This window comes from Megalobrama amblycephala, linkage group LG8 (genome assembly GCF_018812025.1).
Source record: "Megalobrama amblycephala isolate DHTTF-2021 linkage group LG8, ASM1881202v1, whole genome shotgun sequence".
Lineage (NCBI taxonomy): Eukaryota > Metazoa > Chordata > Actinopteri > Cypriniformes > Xenocyprididae > Megalobrama > Megalobrama amblycephala.
The window spans coordinates 23,700,327-23,726,465 of NC_063051.1; the positions used below are offsets into that span (position 1 = coordinate 23,700,327).

Here is a 26,139-nt window from a genome sequence, read left to right on the forward strand (position 1 = left end):
CTAGAATTGACCTGTCTAGCGTGACGTGGGTTTAACTTCATGATCTCAAGATTTCACATTCCTTAATTCTTACTGATGTTTTTGCTGCTTGAGGGTGTTCTCATTACAGTCATGTCTAGCAGGATGAAAACTAGCAGGATGAAAAATGAGGAGAGGACAGAGAAATGCATCCTAATTACAAAAAGGAAAAACTGAAGAAACATCTGAAATACTGCTTAATATAATCTTTGTAGTTTTTTTCTTGAAAAAAACGAACATCCTCTAAAAACAATGTAGAAAAATGATTTAAAATTAACTTTATTGTGATTTTTATTAAAACTGATGTAATAAATATAAATAAAATAAAAATAATATTAGGCTATATAAAAAATAAAATGGATATTTTAAAATCATATTTTATTCAGTACATTAAGACAAATATGACAAGCACATGTGCACAGAAGGAGTGAGCTGTTACTGTCCGCGAGCTCTTTACACGCGCGTGGGCGTGAACCTCTGACGCGTCGCTCCGGACAATAAAGACTCGCTGAGTCCGAGTGCGCGCTCACAGTGACTGTCACTGACTGAAAACACAGACACTCCTGGATCACCGCAACATTAGCCTACATTACAGTATTAACATGGGTAAGTGCGTTTCACACTCTATTCATGTTTAGGCTATAAACTTTAATATGCTATTATAATGTTGGTTTTAATTTTTTCTCACATACATCGAGTCTATAAGAATTTCTTTTTGCATCACACTATAAAAAGTTAAATTGTGCAGCAGTTGCCCTATGAATTTATTCTATCTGACCTTTAAAACTTTTAAAGTGCAACTTAAAGTAGTTTAATGGAAATTAATTATTTCATACTAAATAATATTTGAATAAAGCCAGTTAGTTAGATGTTATACCACCATTTTAGGTGACCTGGTGTTTACAGTGCATGTGGTGTCTTACCTAGATTATTGATAGATTTAAATGCATTTGTACTTTCATTCATTCTCACTTCACTCACTTATTCATTCATTGGGTCAAATACATTATCTAGGATGAGATTCACAAGCTGTTTACTTGTTTACAGCAGCTACTGTATTTATTTACAGTCGTTTCATACCATATTTGTCGTAAATGTTAAATTCAGCAGTTTTATTTACTGTAGTACTTCATCTCCACCCCTAATGAAGCTGAGAAAGTGAGGAGACATTCATTTAAACATCTCTGCTCTGTGTTAGTAGTTTCACAGTTTGGTGTTTTCATGAGTACCGGGTGTGGTGTCATAAACTACACTACTTTCCTATTTGCTGTGTACTGTAGTTTCCACCGTTGTATGTAAACGGTGCTGATGTTGAAGCGTCTCAGTGAATGAGGTTCTGTAGGACAAGCAAACAATATGTCTTTAGATGTACAGACAGCTGTTTACCATGTGCTCCACTAAAAATATTTACTAAGGCTCATTATGATTAAAATAGTACACCAGTGACCGAACCATAAATGGAAAATTACAGCAAAGAATTTCATAAGGGAGGAGAGTCAAAGACTCATTATTTCCCATACCTACTAACAAAATCTGCTTTCACTTGTTTGTTATTCCGTTTATTCATCCGATCGCTTGTTCATTGAAATGTGCAGGCAGATATTTAGTGACACTGTACGTTTCCAGAAAACCTGTGCTAGTTTATCCTGGCAGACAGTTCAGTACATACACTCAGAATACCACCAGCATCAGTCTGAATGATAAACAGAGGTGTGTAAGCCAGCAATGACTCACACACACACACTGATGAAGGCGGCATCCCTTTAGACTGGGATTAAAGCTGTGGTAAAGATTACAACAGAGGGTTTACTGAGAGAAAACAAGAGAGAACACCCCACTGCGCACATACCCCATTAAACACACAAACACTTTCTGTCTGGTCTGAGACTAATTTTCTCCCACAGGGTTAGTTTACAACATTCTAAAGAGAGAAACTTGATCCGCATTCCCATGAGTCTCTATGTGCTGGATGAGCCTTCACCTTTCTGTCTTCTTTCAGATATATAGACAAAGACTCCACAAACTTACCATTAATATCACGTAACCCAGATATTTAATAAAGACCAATCAATATTTTAGGCAAAACGTATTATAATGATGTAATTGCAGAAATTTTACTAAGATATTCCATCTCATTATTACAATATTTTTGTATTATAATTTGCACCCCCAAACAATTCACAAATTAAACACTATTTAAAGGGTTAGTTCACCCAAAAATTGATTAATTGTCATTAATTATGCTCACTCATGTTGTTCCAAACCCGTAAGACCTTTGTTCATCTTCAGAACACAAGTTAAGATGTTTTTGATGAAATCCAAGAGGTTTTTTTTTTAACAATGTAATTACCGTCTTTCAAGGTCCGTCGACTATTTTAACGATGACTTTATTACTTTTCTGGACCTTGAATGATGGTAATTATGTTGCTTTCTATTGGGGATAAAAAAACCCTCTCAGATTTCATCAAAAATATCTTAATTTGATGTTCCGAAGATGAACAAAGGTCTTACGGGTTTGGAACTACATGAGGGTGAGTGCTTAATGACAGACATTTTCTTTTTGGATGAGTTAACCCTTTAATGACATTTTGGAGGCATCCTGAAACCAAAGATCTAGAGACATAAAATGTTAGTTTATCTTAACAAGACCTGAATATCAAGAGAAGGACAAACATTGATTGAGAATCTTCAATGTTTTCTGTGGTGAAGAGTCTCACATTTTCGTATAAAAATGTAATCAAGTTAAAATGTAAAAAAAAAAAAAAAAAAAAAAAAAAAAGCTTAAGGAAAGGATGAAGCAAGAGAAATACATTGAGGTGATTTGAACTGAGTGTCAGAGGTCAGTCAGTTCAGACATGTCTCAGTCAAGTGTCCTTGAAGACAGCATCTGTTAAACATAAACCACAAGCTTCACATGAGCTGTGCATTCCTCACCAGATGCTCCTATTAGAAAGATCCGTGCATTTCAGTCTCAATAGACCTGGAACACACAGATCAGATCCAGATTTTAGGCCTCATTTATAAAGCGTGCATACACACTGATTTGATCTTATCCATGCCAACGCTCACATTTATAAAAAACGGTCTTTGACGTGGAAAAGTGCTTAGCGTCACGTGAGGGTCTGAGCAGACGTATGTACTTTTCCTTGTCAGTGTACAGTAGGTTTTTGGAAATTTAAGCTATTCTTGCAGCTCGCCATTCTAAATTAATGTATGTGCTTATGTATGTATTAACGTATTTGTGCGTTTTCTGTGCATTCTATGAATTACACATACGCACAGTTGAGAAATGATCGTAAGAGCAAATGTAGGAGTGTTTCTAAGCAACATTTTATAAATGAGGCTCTTTGTCATTGTGTTCCTTGATCTGTGCATTGTGCAAAAAGTTCACTTGAGAACACTGTACAATCACATTAGACGAAAGGTTTTCGGATCCACTGAATCATGGCTTGATTGTTGTGCTTTTTTTCACCCTTAAGGGTGAATGCTGTCAAACCTCACCTTCCTCTAGTAAATATGCTGAAAGTAAACAGAGCAAACAGGGAATGTGTGCTCTTATCTTCTAAATGCTATGAATGGCATGCTCGTAAATGATGGTCAGCAGGAGGTCAAGCAGTTTAGTCTAAATCTGGAAAATGACTGCAGAAACAAGGTTTCAAGGTCGACAAGGTTTGTATTCTTGAAGAACTTTAGAGTGCCATGCATAATTGGAGTGCTAACACACACACACACACACACACACACACACACACACACACACACACACACACACATATATATATATATATATATATATATATCATTATACAAGTTTTTATATATATATATATATATATATATATATATAGTGTGTGTGTGCTGTCAAATTGATTAATCACATCTAACATAACATTTTGTAAATATATATAATATATATATATATATAAACACACACACACATATACACAAACTTTATGTTAAACGTGATTAATCTGCAAATTTAACCTGCAGAAAGTGTCACTGTAAAATCCCCACTACTAATACACAGACTGACATAAACTTGTATAAACTTGTATAATGATTGATTTATCATCGATAAAGTCCCGGATTTTGTATACCGATGTTCGCGGTCATGTTAATGCAGGGAGAGCCATAAAGATCTTTATCATCTGTTTATTCAGCTCTAGATATTGGCACCTGGGATCTGGCGTGTGAGTTCAATAACACGGACCACCACACGGAGCTGAACGGCACGGATCGGTTGATCGTACGGCGAGGACAGGCCTTCACCATTAACCTGTATCTGAACTCTGGCTCTTACCAGCCTGGATCCAGTCAGCTGCACATCACTGCAGAGACAGGTAATACAGTGGAACCGCAAAAGTGTGTTAAGAGAGGCAAAGGAATTTTGAGTGTATTTTTGACATCAGGTTTGCTGGCATTTCTTTGGACATCTGCCTTAAATCCTTTCTAACTAGCCTAAGGTGGTTTTCTTATCATAGCTGATTTAGCTGTTCAGCAAGCATGACCACTGGACAAATGCTCAAAACACCTCGAAAACCATCAAAACTGACCAGCCCATCCAGCCTGGCCGGGGTAGTGACTAACAAGCTAACCACATTTGACCAGTTAAAGCTTTTTGTTATTACCAGGGATGACTTACAGCACCTTTTAACTATAAAAAACACAAGTTTTGGTAGTCTATTATTTTAAAATCGTTATGTACTTAAAGGTGCTAAAGAGGATCTTTGCGTCGACTGAGAAACCAAAGACCGTTAGTGAGTTTTTTTAAATGAGCGCATGCGTAAGAACAGCCCCCCTCCTTCACAGCTCAATTCGAGGGAACCAGACCCGGTGCCAGACACAAATTCACGGACGGGCATTACATTTTTTTCAGGGGGGCACAAATGAGATAGACCTTATTGCATAATAACATTAATTATGAATTAAATGGACAAAAAAAAATAAATCAAGGAAGAACTAAACACACGTCGCATGGGCTCGACATTGCCCGGGACAAGTTGATTTTTTAAAGGGGCAAGTGAAAGAGAATTTTACTTGCCTGGCCTGATTAAAACGCCAATAGCAAAAAATGACTAGAGAGTCACCAAAATGCGATAATGATTCTGCATTCATTTAGTCTAAGTGGCTTAGTGCATAATAATATCGAGATTATCGATAGTGCATAATAATATATAGGCTGATGTAACGTACTGACGCTAACAAAAATGTTTTTTGTAGGCTGTTGAGGCGCTCGCGCTGCCTCTCGAGGAGAAATCGAAACAAATGAGCGCAGCATGACAAATGTTGTTTTAGGATGTTACAAGGTATGTAGGAATTCCAGCGAAGAAAAAAGTCATGTCTATTCTCAGAAAAACATAAAACAAACACAACAGAACTACTGTATGTAGAAGCTATTCACATGAACTAAAGGGTTTATCCTCTCATTTATTTAATACGCTACTCCACATAGGAAGAACAGACATGCCAAATAGTTACTGACTGATACAGACACATATGTGAAACGGACTGATGTTGTCTTGACCTGGAGCGAGGTTTACGTGACATAACGCCACTTGGAAGTAAGCGGGGCAGCCAGAAATCTGCTCAAATGGCTGTTCAAATGGGTGCTGCAGTTCCTTTTTCACCACAGGTTTACATCATAGGTTTACATTGGAAATTTGTGGGGCGCTGTAGAGCTGGGAGGGCTCTGAGACAGGCTGCCCCGCTTATCATGATTCATGCCTGCCGAATCCTTGCGCTATATTTTAATATACCCTGCTCACTTTACGACTAGAAAATCTGAAAAATATTTGTTGCAGAATGCTGGACACATTTACAATATATCATTATTTCAGTCTGGATGAATATTTTGTTGGGCTATGCTCCACCCAGATGAGCCGCGGCTGAATACTGCAGTAAAAATTTAAATTTTTAAGTTTTTATATTTATGACATATGATACAGTTAAGCAACATCACACGACCAAGAGTGCCGAATAATACCATCACGACTGAAAATGTGATGCTGATTTCATATGGCAGTTCTATAAACAAGTAATTTATATGAATTTACTTACATTTTAGACGCAATATTGACTGTTTTTGTTCTGTTTTAGCAGCGAAAATAGTTCAGACAAATATCACAGCAGAAGCATGTCAGTCTCTGCGGCTGCGGTTCTGAAACTGTGGTGCTGCGGGTCTGCAGCTGGATATGTCTCAGTCTTACAGCAACACTCGGGCTTTCGCCTAGCATTACCTCGCTGATCTCTCCTGCCAACTTTGGTGGTCTTTGATTAAAGAAACGCTGTCCTCAGACACTGTCACACGAGATAGTTCAGCAGTTGTTTAAAAAATGACCGCAAACATTAAGCGGCAGCACTATGCTTAGCACACAACCAAACATTTCCGCGCTCAATATTTACAAACCGTTTATTTTATTTTATTTTATTTTATTTTTTTTTAAATCAGATCAAACACATTTTTATCCAGTAGTTATGATACAAAACGATAACTTTTGATGACAGTAGCCTATTGATAAAAAAAGCAAGGACTGGTGGTTGGTGGCACGTGGAGTTGTTGACTCGTCCAGGGCGGGCACTAGTGACTCACAGGGCGGGCCAGGCCCCCCAATGCCCGCCCATGGCGCCGGGACTGGAGGGAACGCCTCCCAAAACTCATGCACGAGTATTGGAACATGAGTGTTTACCACCGGCATTCGCTGTGTCGTGTTAGTGGATTCATTATGTCGGACTCACCGCAGGTAACTCATAATATGCAGTTGTTACTTCTGTCTCCTGACAAAAACATTGCATGCGGCGCCTGAGGAGTGTGGAAAGCTACTGGAGCGTGCAGCTGCGCGTCTCTCACAAGGAACGTCATGGCAGTGATAGACAAGCCAGAGGGCCAATCGTTTACGCGATGATCGCGTAAACGATTGGCTGATGTTTTTAAGGCCCTACCTCATGCACAGATGATGTATATTAATATAATTCCTTTCAGTGCACCTAATAAATAGTCTTTTATCAGTTAGTAAAGACAGTTTCAAGTAATATTGCAAAAATGTATAAAACAAAACATCCTCTTTAGCACCTTTAATAATAGTGTTGACAGTCTTGTCGGAGGTCAACTGAATTAACACAATTTTTAAGTATTTCTGAAAACTTTTCATTTAACTCTGAACTCACTTTAACACTCAGGGTCATTGCTTTGATAAAATAGCTGAGAAAGCAATATGAAAAAGACACTAATGTTTATAACATTATTGTTTGTCATAAAAATCCATTCTTCCCTATTTCCACATCCTCTTACAATATTATGCAGGAAATTTCAGAAGCAATTGTTCAATTGTTTTATTTTCCACAGAGATCAAGTTCATTCTTTATTAAAGATCAATGAGTTACCAGAATACTGTGTTCTGTTGAGGATGAAGATTAACACTGTCAGGGATCTTGTTGAAATTTTCTATGTTATAGATTCTGCCATGTGAGAACTGAGAGGAGATGCTGGAACTAAAGATAACATAAAGACATTACTCAACACAAAGGGCGGCAACAGTGTGCAACTGCTGGCGTACAGACAGGAAAAGCTCTGCTAAGACTCAGATAACACTAACATCAAGAAAACAATACCATCTGGCTTGTTTAACGGAATCTGTGACAAGATATCGCCCGTGTAAATCCGTTAGAAGTTATCATTAGTGTCAAGTACAAAACTATTGTTTTGGTGAATATTCAGAAAACAGTTCACTGTCTCTTTTTGTCTTTCTTAGTTGCATGAGCCAATATATAAAAATCTAGTTTTAATAAGTTTAATAAGCACAAACATGCATTTTGCATGCAGTAACACCTCCAAACCAGGTGTGACAGTCAGTCGATCAAAAGATAATTTGTTTATTGTACAGTGGAAGATTTCATAGATGGTGGGGCTACCCATCATGATACTGCAGAAACCAATCAGAATGCATCGTCACACGTCTCTTGTCACGGTTGCTTTGGGAAAAAATCTTATTTATGTGATATTAAAGTCGGCATGAATCGGAAGTTGCGCTAGTCTTTTCTTACCTACTATGACATATTTCTGACTTCTGGAACAAGAACAAATGTAGGGCGGGGCTTGATTTTGTCCATGGGGAATTGATTGGATGGTTGGATGGTTGTGGTTTGCTATTGGTGGATCTCCTGTGAGTGACAGGTTGCCCCGCCCTCGTCATCAGAGAAGAGATGTCACTGCAAGAGGGAGGGAAAGTTATTCTGATTCAAGATTACGAGGCACATGAATTAAATTATTTATAATAAATACTGCAATATTCCATAAAAAAACAAGAATTGTCAATATTGATTTCAAGGTGACTTTAAAGAGGACATCAGACTAGCATTAATTGTTTTCTTAAACCCAGACAAACTAAAAGTCCCCTAATTTTTTCCCAACAAAGATCAGCCTCGCCGATACTGTTGTTTGTGTTATGTTGTTGCACTTATGGGAAATGTAATCTCTTTTCTGTTAGTCACACTTGAGAGCTCTGGAGCGAGTTCACAGGAGCACATGGAATTCCAGTGTGTGCCCTTTAAACCCAAGGTCAAACTCTCAATTCAGAGACTGATGCCACAGCTGCAGACACATTCCTGACTGCCATTTAGGATTAAAAGAAAGGGGAATTTTGGCATGAATATGCTCGTTCTTGATTGTATCTGTTAAGATCTTTAAGTTTAGAACAATGTGAACTTTATTGTGGCTCCCTGAGAGGTCTAATTACATAGAGTGAGCAAGGCTGAAACAACAATGCATCCCTATAGAGTTCTTCACACTGGTTGTCCTAAAGCAACATTTTATAAACCAGCAACATTATAGCTGCTGCATTTTCAGAGGATACTTTTAAGACACCAGCTAACAGGGAACATTCTCAAAACTTCTCTAAGGCTCTGGCAGGGTTTTCCTCAAATGTTCGTCCAGTAAAGTTAGTAGAACGTTCAATCAAACTTATCTGGTCTTTAATAATGTTCTCTAAACACAAAGCACAAAAACATTAATTATACATCATTCATGGAATGTTTTTTTTTTTTTTCTGGAATGTTTTAGTTGGATGTTCATCTACCATTTTAAAATGTTACAACTTGTTTCAGAACTTTCAGAGAACATTCAAAAGTAACGGTCCCATAATGTTTGAAGAATGGAATGTTTCCTTAATATTTGCATAAGCAAGAAAAAACATTTTTTAAACATTTTAAAACACAAGAACATTTTGAACGTTCAGAGAACGTTTTCATAACTTAATATGAATGTTGAACAATGAACATTCATAGAACATATTTTTGTTAGCTGAGATTCACCATTAACCTTGATTCCCTCATTAGCAACATGCAACTTATTTGCAAATTTTAATGTGGAGAAAATTAATGGGATTAGAGCCAGTATTGGTAATCCTGTCGCTAAATCGAGTGTAATGGACACAATAGGATTCTGGTTTAGTCAGTTTGAAACTGTGTCACTCTTGGAAATTCATGATATTATTTTTCATTTGAAGCGTTCATTCTGTCCCAGTGACACTGTCCCTGGACGTATATTAAAGGATGCCGTTGATATTATCAGTCCGAGTATTTTCATAGTAGTCTTTATAATGGGGTTGTACCACCATGTCTAAAGTAAGCTATTATCGAGCCGCCCTTTAAGAAAGACAATCTGGATGTCTACAACCTGAAAAATTATCGCCCTATATCAAAACTTCCCATTTTATCCAAGATTTTAGAAAAAGTAGTCCTTAGACAATTAAGCATAATATCAGGCTTTAGATGTAGACATAATACTAAGTCAGCACTCTTAAGGGTAGTGAATGATCTGTTGCTCATAAGTGATGCAGGGAACAATGCTGCTTTAATACTTTTGGATCTCTCTGCAGCATTTGATAACATTGATCATTTGATTCTCTTGAACCGGTTAAAGCAGTTTGTGGGAATACAAGGTACGGTTCACTCATGGTTTGCTTCTTACTTAGAACAAAGATCTTTTATAGTGAAGTTTGGTTATTTCTGGTCGCATCCAGTACATCTTACTAGTGGGGTTCCCCAGGGGTCCATTTTGGGCCCTATTTTGTTTTTAATATATATGCTCCCATTGGGAATGATTTTAAAAAATATGGTATCTCTTATCACTTATATGTGGATGATACGCAGATCTACTTACCTTTAAAGCCTAATTGTACCGATTCCTGTGCAACACTCCATAGATGTTTGGATGAAGTTGAAGTCTGGATGGCAGATAATCTTGGTCAGTTGAACGAACGTGCTTTTATCTTCTCCCGGCTAGATTATTGTAATGTTATTTATTCTGGAACCTGTCAGACTTATGTTGCACGTCTCCAACTTGTACAAAATGCCGCGGCTAGAATGCTTATGAAGGCTAAGAAGACTGATCATGTTACTTCGCTGTTGTCCTCATTAGGCTGGTTACCAGTGTATTACAGGATCCAAATTAAGGTCTTGACGTATGTCTTTAAGGCGTTACATGGAATGGCGCCAGAATATTTGGTGGAGCTCATTAAGCCATATAAATCAAATTTAATGCTGAGATCCTCAAATAAACTTTTATTAGTGATCCCAAGAGTACGTCTTAAAACTAAGGGAGACCGCACTTTTGCTGTCACTGGTCCAAGACTATGGAATAAGCTTCCCTTCGAAGTTTGATCGTCCCCTACACTAGGTATCTTCAAGAGCCGTTTAAAATTACATCTGCTTTCTCTGGTGTTTTAACTTTACACAGGAGTATTTATTATTGATGATGACTATTATTAATGATGATGTGATGTGTTGTGTTGTGTTGCTTGTTTGATTTATTGTATTTTAATCATTGATTTTGCATACAATGTATAGCACTGTTTTAGCTACAGAGTAGCTTGGAAAGTGCTTTATAAATAAATAAATACAAATACCATCAAATAGATTAATTTGATAACTTTATCTTCTGGGAGTGATTTGTCCTTGAAGGACACATGCAATGCTGAATGAATAACACTCAAGGCTGCATTTATTTGATCAAAAATACAGTAAAAACACAGTACAAAATGTGAAATATTATTGCAATTTAAAAGAACTGTTTTCTATGTGAATATATGTTAAAATGTAATTTATTCCTGTGATCAAAGTTGAATTTTCAGCATCATTACTCCAGTCTTCAGTGTCACATGATCCTTCAGAAATTATTTTAATATGCTGATTTGCTTCTCAAGAAACATTTCTGATTATTATCAATGTTGAAAACAGTTGTGCTGCTTCAGATTTTTGTGGAAATTGTGATACTTTTTTTAATTTCAGGATTCTTTGATGTACAAAAAGTTAAAAAGAACAGCCTTTATTTGAAAAAGAAATCTTTTGTAACATTATAAATTTAATCTTCTCAATATTTATTAAAAAAATAAATAAAATATGTATATCTTCCGTGGCCATTTTTAAAGTTTATAAGTAACCGGGCAACAGCATTTAATATTTTTGTGGGGAATTTCGATAAAATTGCATTTGAAACTATCTAAACACGTAGATCTTCCTTAAACTTACATTAGAAAAGGCAAGTCAAGTTACCTTTATTTCTAGAGTGTTTAATACAATACAGATTGTTTCAAACAGAAAAATATTGATGATGCAAACATAGTTAAATTAAAAAGCAGCTCTAAAGAAGTCAGTTCTGTGTTGATTCAGTTCAGATCAATAACTAAAGTTCTGTGGAAAGAAAAGAGCAAACATTTGTCTGAGAAAATGGCATTTCCAAGGATTGGTCAGTAATATATCTGGTTCTTATTGTTTGATAGGCCCTCAGCCTGTGGAGCAGTACGGCACCAGGGCCGTCTTCGGCCTCAGCGATGAGATCGACAGCACGTGTTGGAGCGCTGCAGTGACCAGTCCGCCCTGCGACACTGTCTGTCTTTCTGTCTGTGCCGCGCCTGATGCTCCCATCGGCCGGTACGTCCTGACTCTAGATGGGCGCATCCAGTTTGAGTTCATACTGCTGTTCAATCCCTGGTGTCCGAGTAAGTAAAAACAGATGCGTTTGGGTGTTCCACTTCCACACACGCCTTAAGGTTATAGATACAGATATCCTGTTCCTTATATTAACTGCTGCCACAGACAGATGAATAAGATCTCTGTGCTGTCTTAACCCATCATCTGACTTACAGGAGATGTGGTGTACATAGACAGCGAAGAGAAACTGGCGGAGTATGTTTTGTCCCAGGATGGCATCATCTTCAGGGGCGATGCCAATTACCCCATCCCGTTAGCCTGGTACTTTGGACAGGTACCAACAAACATGCGCACAATTACATGTGATCACAATCTAGCTGTGCTCGATACGGTGATCTCACCTCCTAAAAATCACTACCAAGTGAGCTCTGCTCAAAAGACCATTTTAACAAACAACAGCAGAGACATAAGAAAAAATCGAGGGTTGGTGAGAGACATTTCACGTGTGAATCACACAAATGTTGACAAGAAATAATTTTAGTATTCCAGTACTGTCATAATATTTATTAATATTTTGAATTAGTTTTTGTTTTTTATTTTGTTTTTTCATTTTCATTTTAGTTAAAGTTTTCTGTTGTGTTTTTGTCATTTTTATTAGTTTTATATGTCTGTTTAATATGTCTGTTAAAATTATGTCTATTTATTTTTATTTCAGTTTTAGTCATTTTAGTACTTCTAAAATTAGTTCTGTTTATTATTTCTATACCGTCATAATATTTATTAATATTTTGAATTAGTTTTTGTTTTGTTTTCAATTTCATTTTAGTAAAAATTTTCTGTTTTGTTTTTGTCATTTTTATTAGTTTTATTTAATATGTCTGTTAAATTTTTATTTATTTTAGTAATTTTAGTAGTTCTGAATTTAGTTCTGTTTATTATATCTATACTGTCATAATATTTATTACTATTTTAAATAAATCATTTTATTGTAGGTTTTCATTTTCATTTTAAAGTTTTTTGTTGTGTGTTTCTCTCATTTTATTAGTTTTTTAAAATGTCTATTTATAGAATTTTTATTTCAGTTTTAGTAGTATTAGTACTTCAACTTAAATTAAAGGAAGATTGCAAATTTTCAAAACTAACAGAAATAAAAAAAAAAAGTTTAAGGTTTTTATGTTTTATTTTATTTCTATTAACATTTATTTCTATTTTATTTAACTTTTTATTTTTATTTTTTTTATTTTAGCTAAAAAATATTGATATTGTTGAAAATCTAGCAGAGACACATGTGTGATTACGTATGTCTTTTCCTCAGGCAAAACATCTGAGAAGCAGGAGTTTCAGAATGTGCTCTCCATTTAATCTAATTGCTTACTGGATCTCAGATTTTTCTTTCCTACAGGCATTTTAGGAGAAAAAAAGAATTGTTTTAGTAAAGCAAAGTGTGCAAGAGTGCATTATTTGCACATCTTAATTGTGTCTCTGTTGCGATTTGTCCTGTAGTTTGAGGAGGGCATACTGGACACTTGTCTCAGAATCCTTGACATGAACCCTAAACACAAAAGGAACCCTGGGAAGGACTGTTCTGGACGAAGAAACGTCATTTATGTCACACGAGTGCTCAGTGCTATGGTCAGTACACATAAACATGAAAAATAGTACATTTTTAATTAGATGGACCTGTTTTTATTAATCAGGTCCATTTTTATTAAATTTATTTTCACTGGAAAATATCATCTGAACAAGTAAGTACATTTCTGCCACTTTTGTTCTGACCAACTGAGGAAAAAAGCATCAGGCCTACAATAAATTGCACTGCCAATGATGATTAAATCTAACGATCGCTTAGCTCGGATCATGCCAAACCCTGCAAATTATTATTTCTGTTATATTGTTCTCAAATTGTTAATGTTAACAGCATTGCGTGACTGTGTATTTAGTGTATATTAGCGTTACTTGTAGATTTCAATTCCTGTAGCCACTCCACAGTCCAAAGTCTTTTGCCTTTTGACTACGGGTAAATCTCCAGTTGTCACTGATGATTGTCATTTGGATCTTTCTGGATTACAATCTGCCATCAAAATGACAAGTTTAATTATTTCAGCTGCTGTGGGAAGAGGCTACAAATGTGCCGCTACCAGCAGCATCCTAACGTCATAAAACTGATTAGCCAATGTAGCCTGATGATTTTGGACAATTTTTAACCAAAAAAAGTTACAGACTTCAGCTTTAAGTATCCCAGTTTCCACAAAAATATGAAGCAGCACAACTGTTTTTTTTTTTGTTTTGTTTTGTTTTGTTTTGTTTTTTGAGCCCCTAAAGGTGATGGAAAAAATATGAGATGGGATATCAGTGTTTTTTTTTTGTTTGTTTTTTTGCGTTCCCTGAGACACTTTGTTCGCTCGCAAACAATCAAAAAGGTTTGCGAGAGTGCGCAGTTTCTTGGGGGAATGCAAAACATTTGCGAGAGATCGCAAAATATTTTTTACATATAAATTTATTACATTTATTAATATTTTTTACCCATAATATAATTTCTTGAGCAGCAAATCATCATATTAGAATGATTCTTTGCTGCTTTAGAATTATTATATTTTATAATTTTATAAATGATATCGAGGTAGGCAGCTCAAAATTATACAATTATAAAAGTTTTTCCGTGATAAAATTATTATTCACCCACATTCGTTTCATGTGATTTTCTATAAATTACAAGGCAGTTGATGTATTATTGTGATTTTTTTTTTTTTTCTCCCCAGATTAACAGCAATGACAGGGATGATGGGGTCCTGGAGGGCTGCTGGAAAGACACGTTTGACGGTGGCGTGAGCCCCATGTCCTGGAGGGGAAGTGTTCAGATCCTGAAGACATGGAACAGCACTTCCTGTATGCCGGTGCGCTATGGACAGTGCTGGGTCTTTGCAGCCCTCGCCTGTACAGGTATTAAATAATCCTATTAGATGACATAATGCTTCTCAATTGGGTGGTCACAACTGGAAAAACACTGGTTACCCACTGTAACCTACAGAGCCCCTAAAGGGACATGGCGCAGGAAAAAAATTAGATTGGAGGAAAAATGAAAGAAACTTTGCATTCGTTCACAAAATGTTTGCATTCCCCAAAGAAATTTTGCATTCGTTCACAAAATGTTTGCATTCCCCAAAGAAATTTTGCATTTTTATTTGCAAAATGTTTGCGTTCCCCAAAGAAACTTTAAATTCGTTCACAAAATGTTTGTGTTCCCCAAAGAAACTTTGCATTCGTTCACCAAGTGATTGCTTTCCCCAAAGAAACGTTGCATTCATTCAGTGTTTACATTCCCCAAAGAAATTTTGCATTCGTTTACAAAGTGATTGCTTTCCCCAAAGAAACTTTGCATTTGTTCAGTGTTTGCATTCCCCAAAGAAATTTTGCATTCGTTCACAAAATGTTTGCGTTCCCCAAAAAAACTTTGCATTCGTTTCACAAAATGTTTGCGTTCCCCAAAGAAACTTTGCATTCGTTCACAAAGTGTTTGTGTTCCCCAAAGAAATTCTGCGTTTTTATTTGCAAAATGTTTGCGTTCCCCAAAGAAACTTTAAATTCTTTCACAAAATGTTTGCGTTCCCCTTAGAAACTTTGCATTCGTTCACAAAATGTTTGCGTTCCCCTTAGAAACTTTGCATTCGTTCACAAAATGTTTGCGTTCCCCAAAGAAACTTTGCATTCGTTCACAAAGTGTTTGTGTTCCCCAAAGAAATTCTGCATTTTTATTTGCAAAATGTTTGCGTTCCCCAAAAAAACTTTAAATTCGTTCACAAAATGTTTGCGTTCCCCTTAGAAATTTTGCATTTTTATTCGCAAAAAGTTTGCGTTCCCCTGAGAAACTTTGTGTTCGTTCACAAAATGTTTGCTTTCTCCAAAGAAACTTTGCATTTGTTCACAGTGTTTGTGTTCCCCAAAGAAATTTTGCATTTTTATTTGCAAAATGTTTGCGTTCCCCTAAGAACCTTTGCGTTCATTCACAAAATGTTTGCATTCCCCAAAGAAACTTTGCATTCATTCACAAAATGTTTGCGTTCCCCAAAAAAACTTTAAATTCGTTCACAAAATGTTTGCGTTCCCCTTAGAAATTTTGCATTTTTATTCGCAAAAAGTTTGCGTTCCCCTGAGAAACTTTGTGTTCGTTCACAAAATGTTTGCTTTCTCCAAAGAAACTTTGCATTTGTTCACAGTGTTTGTGTTCCCCAAAGAAATTTTGCGTTTTTATTTGCAAAATGTTTGCGTTCCCCTAAGAACCTTTGCGTTCATTCACAAAATGTTTGCATTCCCCAAAGAAACTTTGCATTCATTCACAAAATGTTTGCGTTCCCCAAAAAACTTTGCATTCGTTCACAAATTGTTTGCATTCCCCAGATAAACTTTGTATTCGTTCACAAAGTGTTTGTGTTCCCCAAAGAAATTTTGCGTTTCTATTTTCAAAATGTTTGCATTCCCCAAAGAAACTTTGCATTTGTTCACAGTGTTTGTGTTCCCCAAAGAAATTTTGCGTTTTTATTTGCAAAATGTTTGCGTTCCCCTAAGAACCTTTGCGTTCATTCACAAAATGTTTGCATTCCCCAAAGAAACTTTGCATTCATTCACAAAATGTTTGCGTTCCCCAAAAAACTTTGCATTCGTTCACAAATTGTTTGCATTCCCCAGATAAACTTTGTATTCATTCACAAAGTGTTTGTGTTCCCCAAAGAAATTTTGCGTTTCTATTTTCAAAATGTTTGCATTCCCCAAAGAAACTTTGCATTTGTTCACAGTGTTTGTGTTCCCCAAAGAAATTTTGCGTTTTTATTTGCAAAATGTTTGCGTTCCCCTAAGAACCTTTGCGTTCATTCACAAAATGTTTGCATTCCCCAAAGAAATTTTGCATTTGTTCACAAAATGTTTGCATTCCCCAAAGAAATTTTGCATTTTTATTCGCAAAAAGTTTGCGTTCCCCTGAGAAACTTTGTGTTCGTTCACAAAATGTTTGCTTTCTCCAAAGAAACTTTGCATTCGTTCACAGTGTTTGTGTTCCCCAAAGAAATTTTGCAGGTTTTTTTTGCAAAATGTTTGCATTCCCCTAAGAAACTTTGCATTCATTCACAAAATGTTTGCATTCCCCAAAGAAACTTTTCATTCGTTCACAAAGTGATTGCTTTCCCCAAAGAAATTTTGCATTTTTATTTGCAAAATATTTGCGTTCCCCTTAGAAACTTTGCATTCGTTCACAAAATGTTTGCATTCCCCAAAGAAACTTTGCATTCATTCACAAAATGTTTGCGTTCCTCAAAAAACTTTGCATTCGTTCACAAAGTGTTTGTTCCCCAAAGAAATTTTGCGTTTTTATTTGCAAAATGTTTGCGTTCCCCAAAGAAACTTTAAATTCGTTCACAAAATGTTTGTTCCCCAAAGAAACTTTGCATTCGTTCACCAAGTGATTGCTTTCCCCAAAGAAACGTTGCATTCATTCAGTGTTTACATTCCCCAAAGAAATTTTGCATTCGTTTACAAAGTGATTGCTTTCCCCAAAGAAACTTTGCATTTGTTCAGTGTTTGCATTCCCCAAAGAAATTTTGCATTCGTTCACAAAATGTTTGCGTTCCCCAAAAAAACTTTGCATTCGTTCACAAAATGTTTGCGTTCCCCAAAGAAACTTTGCATTCGTTCACAAAGTGTTTGTGTTCCCCAAAGAAATTCTGCGTTTTTATTTGCAAAATGTTTGCGTTCCCCAAAGAAACTTTAAATTCTTTCACAAAATGTTTGCGTTCCCCTTAGAAACTTTGCATTCGTTCACAAAATGTTTGCATTCCCCAAAGAAATTTTGCATTCGTTTACAAAGTGATTGCTTTCCCCAAAGAAACTTTGCATTTGTTCAGTGTTTGCATTCCCCAAAGAAATTTTGCATTCGTTCACAAAATGTTTGCGTTCCCCAAAAAAACTTTGCATTCGTTCACAAAATGTTTGCGTTCCCCAAAGAAACTTTGCATTCGTTCACAAAGTGTTTGTGTTCCCAAAGAAATTCTGCGTTTTTATTTGCAAAATGTTTGCGTTCCCCAAAGAAACTTTAAATTCTTTCACAAAATGTTTGCGTTCCCCTTAGAAACTTTGCATTCGTTCACAAAATGTTTGCGTTCCCCTTAGAAACTTTGCATTCGTTCACAAAATGTTTGGGTTCCCCTTAGAAACTTTGCATTCGTTCACAAAATGTTTGCGTTCCCCAAAGAAACTTTGCATTCGTTCACAAAGTGTTTGTGTTCCCCAAAGAAATTCTGCGTTTTTATTTGCAAAATGTTTGCGTTCCCCAAAGAAACTTTAAATTCTTTCACAAAATGTTTGCGTTCCCCTTAGAAACTTTGCATTCGTTCACAAAATGTTTGGGTTCCCCTTAGAAACTTTGCATTCGTTCACAAAATGTTTGCGTTCCCCAAAGAAACTTTGCATTCGTTCACAAAGTGTTTGTGTTCCCCAAAGAAATTCTGCGTTTTTATTTGCAAAATGTTTGCGTTCCCCAAAGAAACTTTAAATTCTTTCACAAAATGTTTGCGTTCCCCTTAGAAACTTTGCATTCGTTCACAAAATGTTCGCGTTCCCCAAAGAAACTTTGCATTCGTTCACAAAGTGTTTGTGTTCCCCAAAGAAATTCTGCGTTTTTATTTGCAAAATGTTTGCGTTCCCCAAAAAAACTTTAAATTCGTTCACAAAATGTTTGCATTCCCTTAGAAATTTGCATTTTTATTCGCAAAAAGTTTGCGTTCCCCTGAGAAACTTTGTATACTTTCACAAAATGTTTGCTTTCTCCAAAGAAACTTTGCATTTGTTCACAGTGTTTGTGTTCCCCAAAGAAATTCTGCGTTTTTATTTGCAAAATGTTTGCGTTCCCCAAAAAAACTTTAAATTCGTTCACAAAATGTTTGCGTTCCCCTTAGAAATTTTGCATTTTTATTCGCAAAAAGTTTGCGTTCCCCTGAGAAACTTTGTGTTCGTTCACAAAATGTTTGCTTTCTCCAAAGAAACTTTGCATTTGTTCACAGTGTTTGTGTTCCCCAAAGAAATTTTGCGTTTTTATTTGCAAAATGTTTGCGTTCCCCTAAGAACCTTTGCGTTCATTCACAAAATGTTTGCATTCCCCAAAGAAACTTTGCATTCGTTCACAAAGGGTTTGAATTCCCCAAAGAAACTTTGCATTTGTTTGCAAAATGTTTGCATTCCCCGAGAAACTTTACATTCCCCCAAGAAACTTTGTTCACTTGCAAAATGTTTACATTCAAGAAACTTTATGTTCACTCTCAAAATGTTTATGTTTCCCTGAGAAACTTTGCATTTGTTTGCAAAATGTTTACATTCCACCGAAAAACTATACGTTTGTTTGCAAAATGTTTGCGTCCCCCCGAGAAACTTTGCATTGTGCTGTATAAACCAAGAGAACTGAGGAACAGAGACATGCAGACAGATGAAGCAGGTTCTTGTGTTTGTCCTCAGTGTCTCGCGCTCTGGGAATCCCATGCAGGGTGGTAACAAACTACTATTCTGCTCATGATACCAACAGCAACCTTGTGATTGAGCGTTATGTCAACGAGAAAGGTGAAACAGACAGCAGCACCAGAGATATGATATGGTATGAAGAACAACTTCTTTTAAAATACTTATAATTAAACATGCAGAACATGATTTGTCAGTCAAAATCTACAGTCTATAAATATAAAACCTCAAAAATTTGGTTAAAAAGCACACATTTGGACACTTAAAATGTGTAAATGTCATTGTATTGCACATTCAAAGCTGTTTATCTGCTGTAGGAACTACCACTGCTGGGTTGAGAGTTGGATGACCCGACCCGACCTCCCTCCGGGTTTTGACGGCTGGCAGGCGAGTGACCCGACACCACAGGAGAAAAGTGAAGGTGTGTAGATGGCTCTCTTCTTTCTATCTCACAGGAAATCAAACATCCTCAAACTTAACGTCACCATTAAATCAAAACTGATTTAATGGTGACGTTCAATGCTGCTCATTCCAATACTGCTCATTCCAAAAATGAACATTTTTTCACGGCAAAACATGATTTTCTTACTCAATATTTTTGTCTTGATTTCTTTGAGAAGCAGAATGACTTAAGTTTTCTTGTTTTCTGAAATACTTGTCAAAATATGTGCATTTATGCTTAAAACAAGAAAAAATAGTGGGGTAAGAAAACAATATTTTTCACTTTGAATTAAGTTTATTTTTTCTTAACCCAATAGCAGATATTTGTTCTTGTTTTAAGCAAAAACTCACTTAATTTTTAAACTTTTTCCAGAAAACCAAATGTAATGTCTTATGTCTGTTTGCTTCTCAAGTAAATCCTTACAAAAATAAGTATACTTTTTTATATAACTTTATTAAGTATACTTAAGTAAAGTTCTTTATTTAGTAAGTATACTTATATCAATGTACTAGTAGTATACTTGAAAGGGTACTAAGTGTACTATTTCAATACCACTTGGGTTTAAATTGGCCCATTTTTTAATGTATATAAGTATACTTTTAAGTATACTTTAAGTGTAACAGTAGTAAACTGTGAGTACACAACTAGTTTACAACTACGTTTTTCGCTTGTACTGCAAACTAGAAGTGAACTTGTAGGTATATTTACAGTATAGTTTGGTTAAATACTTACAGCACATTTTTTAGTTTATAAAAGTACACTATACTATATATAGTATAATAAGTATATAAGTATACTCTCAGTAAACAATTGTTTAGTAGTTTTATACTGCAAGTATACTTGTAAGTTTTCTTTATAAATCAATATTTTCAAACAATGTAAGTTTATAAGACAGTAAAACTATGTGAAAAGTATTTAATAGGCTATTCAATCCAATAGTATCCAGAGTAAACACAACTACAAGCCAAGTATACTTAGAATACTTAATTATACATTTAGGTATATCTCAAAAAAAAGACTGAGTACAAGTATAGGCCATATTATTAGAAGTACATAAAAAGTATACTTAAAGAATAATTTCTTATTTCAAGTTTAAAAGAAGTATACTAATAGCACTTCTTTTTTGTAATGGAATGTATGATTTAAAGGTGCCCTAGAACTTTTTTTTAAAAGATGTAATATAAGTCTAAGGTGTCCCCTGAATGTGTCTGTGAAGTTTCAGCTCAAAATACCCCATAGATTTTTTTTAATGCATTTTTTTTAACTGCCTATTTCGGGACATAATTAGAAATGAGCCGATTCAGGGTGTGTGGCCCTTTAAATCTCGTGCTCCACGCCCACAGAGCTCGCGCTTGCCTTAAACAACATTAAAAAAGTTCAAACAGCTAATATAACCCTCAAAATGGATCTTTACAAAGTGTTCGTCATGCTGCATGTCTAATCGCGTAAGTACAGTGTTTATTTGGATGTTTACATTTGATTTTGAATGAGTTTGATAGTGCTCAGTGGCTAACGGCTAATGCTACACTGTTGGAGAGATTTATAAAGAATGAATTCTCTCTCTCTCTCTCTCTCTCTCTCTCTCTCTCTCTCTCTATATATATATATATATATATGATGACATTTTTGGATGTTATATATACATGTGATTATATATATATATTATAGAATCCAAAAATATCATAAGGGTGTCTTATCTGTCTTATCAAGCAATCCTATAGTCTTGTGAAGAGATACTATTGCTATTTTCTCTCAGGTGTGTTCTGCTGTGGGCCGGTTCCTGTGCGGGCAATAAAAGAAGGAGAGCTCACCTTAAAATATGACGCTCCGTTTGTGTTTGCGGAGGTGAATGCAGACTTAGTGTATTTCCTGAAGTATAAAGATGGGAGCACAAGAAAAATCGTGAATGACCAAAAAGTGGGACAGAAGATCAGCACCAAGAGCGTAGGCCGAGATGAGAGAGAGGACATCACGCACCTGTACAAATATCCTGAAGGTAGGAATAAACAAACAAGTGCACTTCCTTTTAATATCACAAAATAATATGCTAAATAAGGAGGCTTATTTTGCAATAACCTCTTCCAGGTTCTGTAGAGGAAAGGCAGGTTTTTGAGAAAGCAAACCACCAGAACAAGTTGCAACAGCAGCAAGCAAACAATGGGCTGCACATCACCATCAAGCTGTCGACGGGGATCAGGAAGGGCTGCGACTTTGATGTGTTTGCGATTGTGACGAATAACACAGAAGAGGATAAGAAGTGCCGTCTGGTGTTTGCGTCCCGTGCCGTGTCTTATAGCGGAGTCGTCGGCCGAGAGTGCGGCTTTAAAGATCTGCTCAATGTGGAACTGGCACCTGGAGGAGGTGGGCGGCATGCATATTCATTAGGGCACAGCTGTGTGATTCAGTATGCAAAGCTAAATGCATCTCCCTAAGCAATATTGAATGTATATAATATTCACCTGAATTAATACTGACTTTCCATTTAATATTATTTAATTATTCTTCAATTATTTTGCAATGTAGTATGTGTCTTCACTGTGTTGTGTGTTTGTTCCAGAGAGGAAGGTTCCTCTGAGGCTGAACTACAATAAATACTGCAATAATCTAACGGAGGACAATCTCATCCGTCTGGGCGCTCTGCTGATTGACTATGGCACCAAGGAAGCCGTCATGGCCATGCGTGATATTGTGCTGGACGACCCCGAGATCAAAATCAGGGTATGACCACATTCACCACAGCCACATTCACCTTGATCACAAGTGGACATGACAACACCAGTCCTGCACAAGCTATTAGATGCATGCTGATGTATGTGTCGTTCTAGATTCTGGGAGAACCCAAGGAGAACCGTAAGCTGGCGGCAGAGGTCACCTTACAGAACCCGCTGCCACAACCCTTACAAGGTTGCTGCTTCACCATAGAGGGCGCCAACCTCACGGGCGGCAGCAGTATCACGGAGAAGTAAGAACACAAACTGTCTTTAGTAGAATGAGAAAATACAACAGAGAGAGACTATAGTTACATACACATTGCAGAGTTTTAAAGTGCTCCTATTATGCTTTTTTTAGATATAACCTTTCGTGTAGTATGTAATAAAGCTGTTTGAGAATGTAAAAGGTCTGCAAAGTTTCAAAGATCAAAGTGCAGATAAATGGAGTTATTGTCTTCCAAAAGAAAGAAGTGAGTCGTCAGTAATTTCAATCTTACTTGCTGTTGAACCTACATAGGTTTGTAACTAATTTGCATAATGCCAGCTCTTCATTGGTTGCTGGCGAACAGCATCTGCTTTGCCCCGCCCTCAAACAGTGCAGCTGTAGCAGAGACTGGAAGAGTTTAGTTTGTGTTGTTCATGTCGAGAAGACGCCGTTTTCTGCTGCCTAAGCAAATCCACTTTGATCAGATTGATAGAGCTGAAATTCAGATATGCTACTGGGTGTTTGGTTTCCGACACCGTGCTGTAAGCGGTCGACCAATCACAACAGACTGGGCCATCTGACCAATCAGAGCAGAGCAGACTCTCAGAAAGGAGGGGCTTAGAGAGACTGAATCTTGGAACAAACTGTTTCAAACACTGTTAAAAAGAGCTGATTCTGCAATGGATATTATGAGAAAATTAAAGTGTTTTTTGACCCTGGATGCATGTAAACCTATTGTAGGAGACTGTAGAACAAAACAAGGAACCTTTAAATTAGCATAATAGGGGCACTTTAAAAGATTGTTTGTGTGTGATATACACAAGTCACTAGCCTAAGCCTTCCATCCACATATTTTATGCACATTTTAGGTTATCAGATGAAAAAATGCTGTATGGAAGCACCAAGATGCAAATGCAGGTCACAAAATGGACAAACTTCACATACACTTACAGTGTACTTACCCAAGAACCTACTGAGTAATTTAGGGTAACTACATGGGTGGTTCAGAGACCTACTAATTATACACTGATTGTAATAATTGATAGAAAAATTTGGTGTAGAAATGATATTCACTTAGAAATTGCTTGTAAATTTTACAAATAATTACAAGGAAATGACAAGTAACACACTGAACTAAACATGACATTTTGAAGTAGAAAGACTGAAATCACATTTTCTTAAGTAAAACATACTCCGTCTTTGTTTTAGTTACGACTTCAAAAATCGTTTTTTACAGTGTGTATATGAGGAACAGGATGTTTATGTTCCTCTTATAAGTGCTACCCATAAACTTGTATGCTCGCTTGTGATGGAAGATATTTTATTTAGCAAGAAGATGTGCATAAACCACAATGAAAAAACACAACTAATAAATTTGTAGATGTGCATTAAAAATGTCTTCAATGCCTCAACAAATCATGTGACGGAATAATTCACTATCAGACATTATCATCACATTGCATCTCAGCTGTTCTGTTTAACTTTTTTCAAAACTCCCCAAATCCCAGATTTTCAAAGTGGTCTCAGACTTTTAGTACCGACTGAAGTGAGGATATGCCACACACTGCTCTTTGCAAGTGTCTAATAGTTTATATTAGAATAAACACTATTCAGACTAGAAACATGAAAAGAACCTAATCTGTGAGATTTCTAACATGTAAATATTTATTCGTCTCAGACTGGAGTCAACCATCGAACCTGGGCAGGAGGCCAAAGTTAAAATCTACTTCACTCCCACTCAGTCCGGCCTGCGCAAACTCGTGGTGGATTTTGACAGTGACAAGCTGGGCCACGTTAGAGGATACAGGAATGTTATCATCGGAAAATGAGAGTCTTTGCTGGTGAAAAATGGAATGTGAAATCATCTATTTTCCATGTACTTGTCATATCTTTTATATACTGTATATTTCTAAGAATGTGAAAAGCCAAGCCATCACACTACGTTTTTGGCTTCTACAGTATAGTAGTAAATAGTACACATGCACAGCATGTTTTTAAGCAGAGTAAACAGTATGCATATATCTTTTAATTTCTAGGAAACGGAAACATTCACATCCCTGGATTTGTTTGGAGCCACATTGCATTGTGGGAAATATTATGCTGTTAAAAATAAAAATAAATAAATAAATAATGAAAATGATGTATTGAAGAGACGGCTATGTGCAAGTGAGATTTTTAGAGAGAGTAAACATTTTACTGTATGCATCTTCATGTTTTTGTTTCAGATATATTTTTTTATATTCAGCAGTGGCTTTTTCATTAAACAAATATGCTATAATCTTGGATAGAGTGTTTTTTTATCATATAAAAGGCTCATATCATAAGAAGAATCAAATGTGAATTCTTGAAAATTTGTGTTTATGAATTATACAGACTGCAAGTGTTTAATAATGAAAATAACAACGGCTCTTGCCTCCGTGAATACAGTAATAAACAATGGTAACTTTAACCACATTTAACAGTACATTAGCAACATGCTAACGAAACATTTAGAAAGACAATTTACAAATATCACAAAAAATATCATGATATCATGGATCATGTCAGTTATTATTGCTCCATCTGCAATTTTTCGCTATTGTCCTTGCTTGCTTACCTAGTCTGATGATTCAGCTGTGCACATCCAGACGTCCTGCCCTTGTCTAATGCTTGCTCATGGGCTGGCATATGCAAATATTGGGGGCGTACATATTAATGTTACGTAACAGTCGGTGTTATGTTGAGATTCGCCTCTTCGTCGGAGGTCTTCTAAACAAATGAGATTTATCTAAGAAGGAGGAAACAATGGAGTTTGAGACTCACTCTATGTCATTTCCATGTACTGAATATGCTATAATCTTGGATAGAGTGTTTTTTATCATATAAAAGGCTCATATCATAAGAAGAATCAAATGTGAATTCTTGAAAATTCTAAGTGAAAAAATGAAATTCTTTAAAAATATAAGCAGCAAAATTTACTCTCAAAAATGAAAATTTATGATGTATAGGCCTATTGAGTTATCAAAAACTGGGTCTGTCCACTTATGGGGAGACACTACAGGCAAAAACACTGTTTTTTCAGACACCTGTCAATTTTGAGATTTTGTGCTTTTTGGCTTTTCATGAAGTGTTTTTTCAGACCGGTGGAAAGAAAATATCCAAAATACATTTTTAAGTGTATATTTTATAGCACTTTATCTATTTGCATCTATAGATTTCAAGTACAGTAAATATCTTTAAAGGCTGTTTTCTCAAAATAAGTTTTTTCTCTTGCTCTGAGTCAGAAATCTCCACTTCAGCAGAACTTACATACACCAAACTTTACAGTTTTATTCCTATCTATATTCTAAAGGTTTTTACAGAGC

At 36.1% G+C, this 26,139-nt stretch overlaps 1 protein-coding gene across 1 annotated transcript; it reads left to right on the top strand.

The window, feature by feature from the left end:
- Positions 1 to 513: 513 nt before the first annotated feature.
- On the top strand, positions 514 to 25,078 carry tgm2b (transglutaminase 2b). Its single transcript, XM_048200141.1, has 13 exons — positions 514 to 624; positions 4,179 to 4,358; positions 11,793 to 12,011; positions 12,159 to 12,277; positions 13,447 to 13,575; positions 14,703 to 14,883; positions 19,438 to 19,573; positions 19,755 to 19,858; positions 21,636 to 21,875; positions 21,965 to 22,240; positions 22,437 to 22,597; positions 22,705 to 22,841; positions 24,474 to 25,078. Exons 1-13 carry the CDS (start codon positions 621 to 623, stop codon positions 24,622 to 24,624), a joined length of 2,037 nt encoding a protein of 678 aa, XP_048056098.1. The 5' UTR covers positions 514 to 620; the 3' UTR covers positions 24,625 to 25,078.
- The last annotated feature ends 1,061 nt before the right edge of the window (positions 25,079 to 26,139 follow it).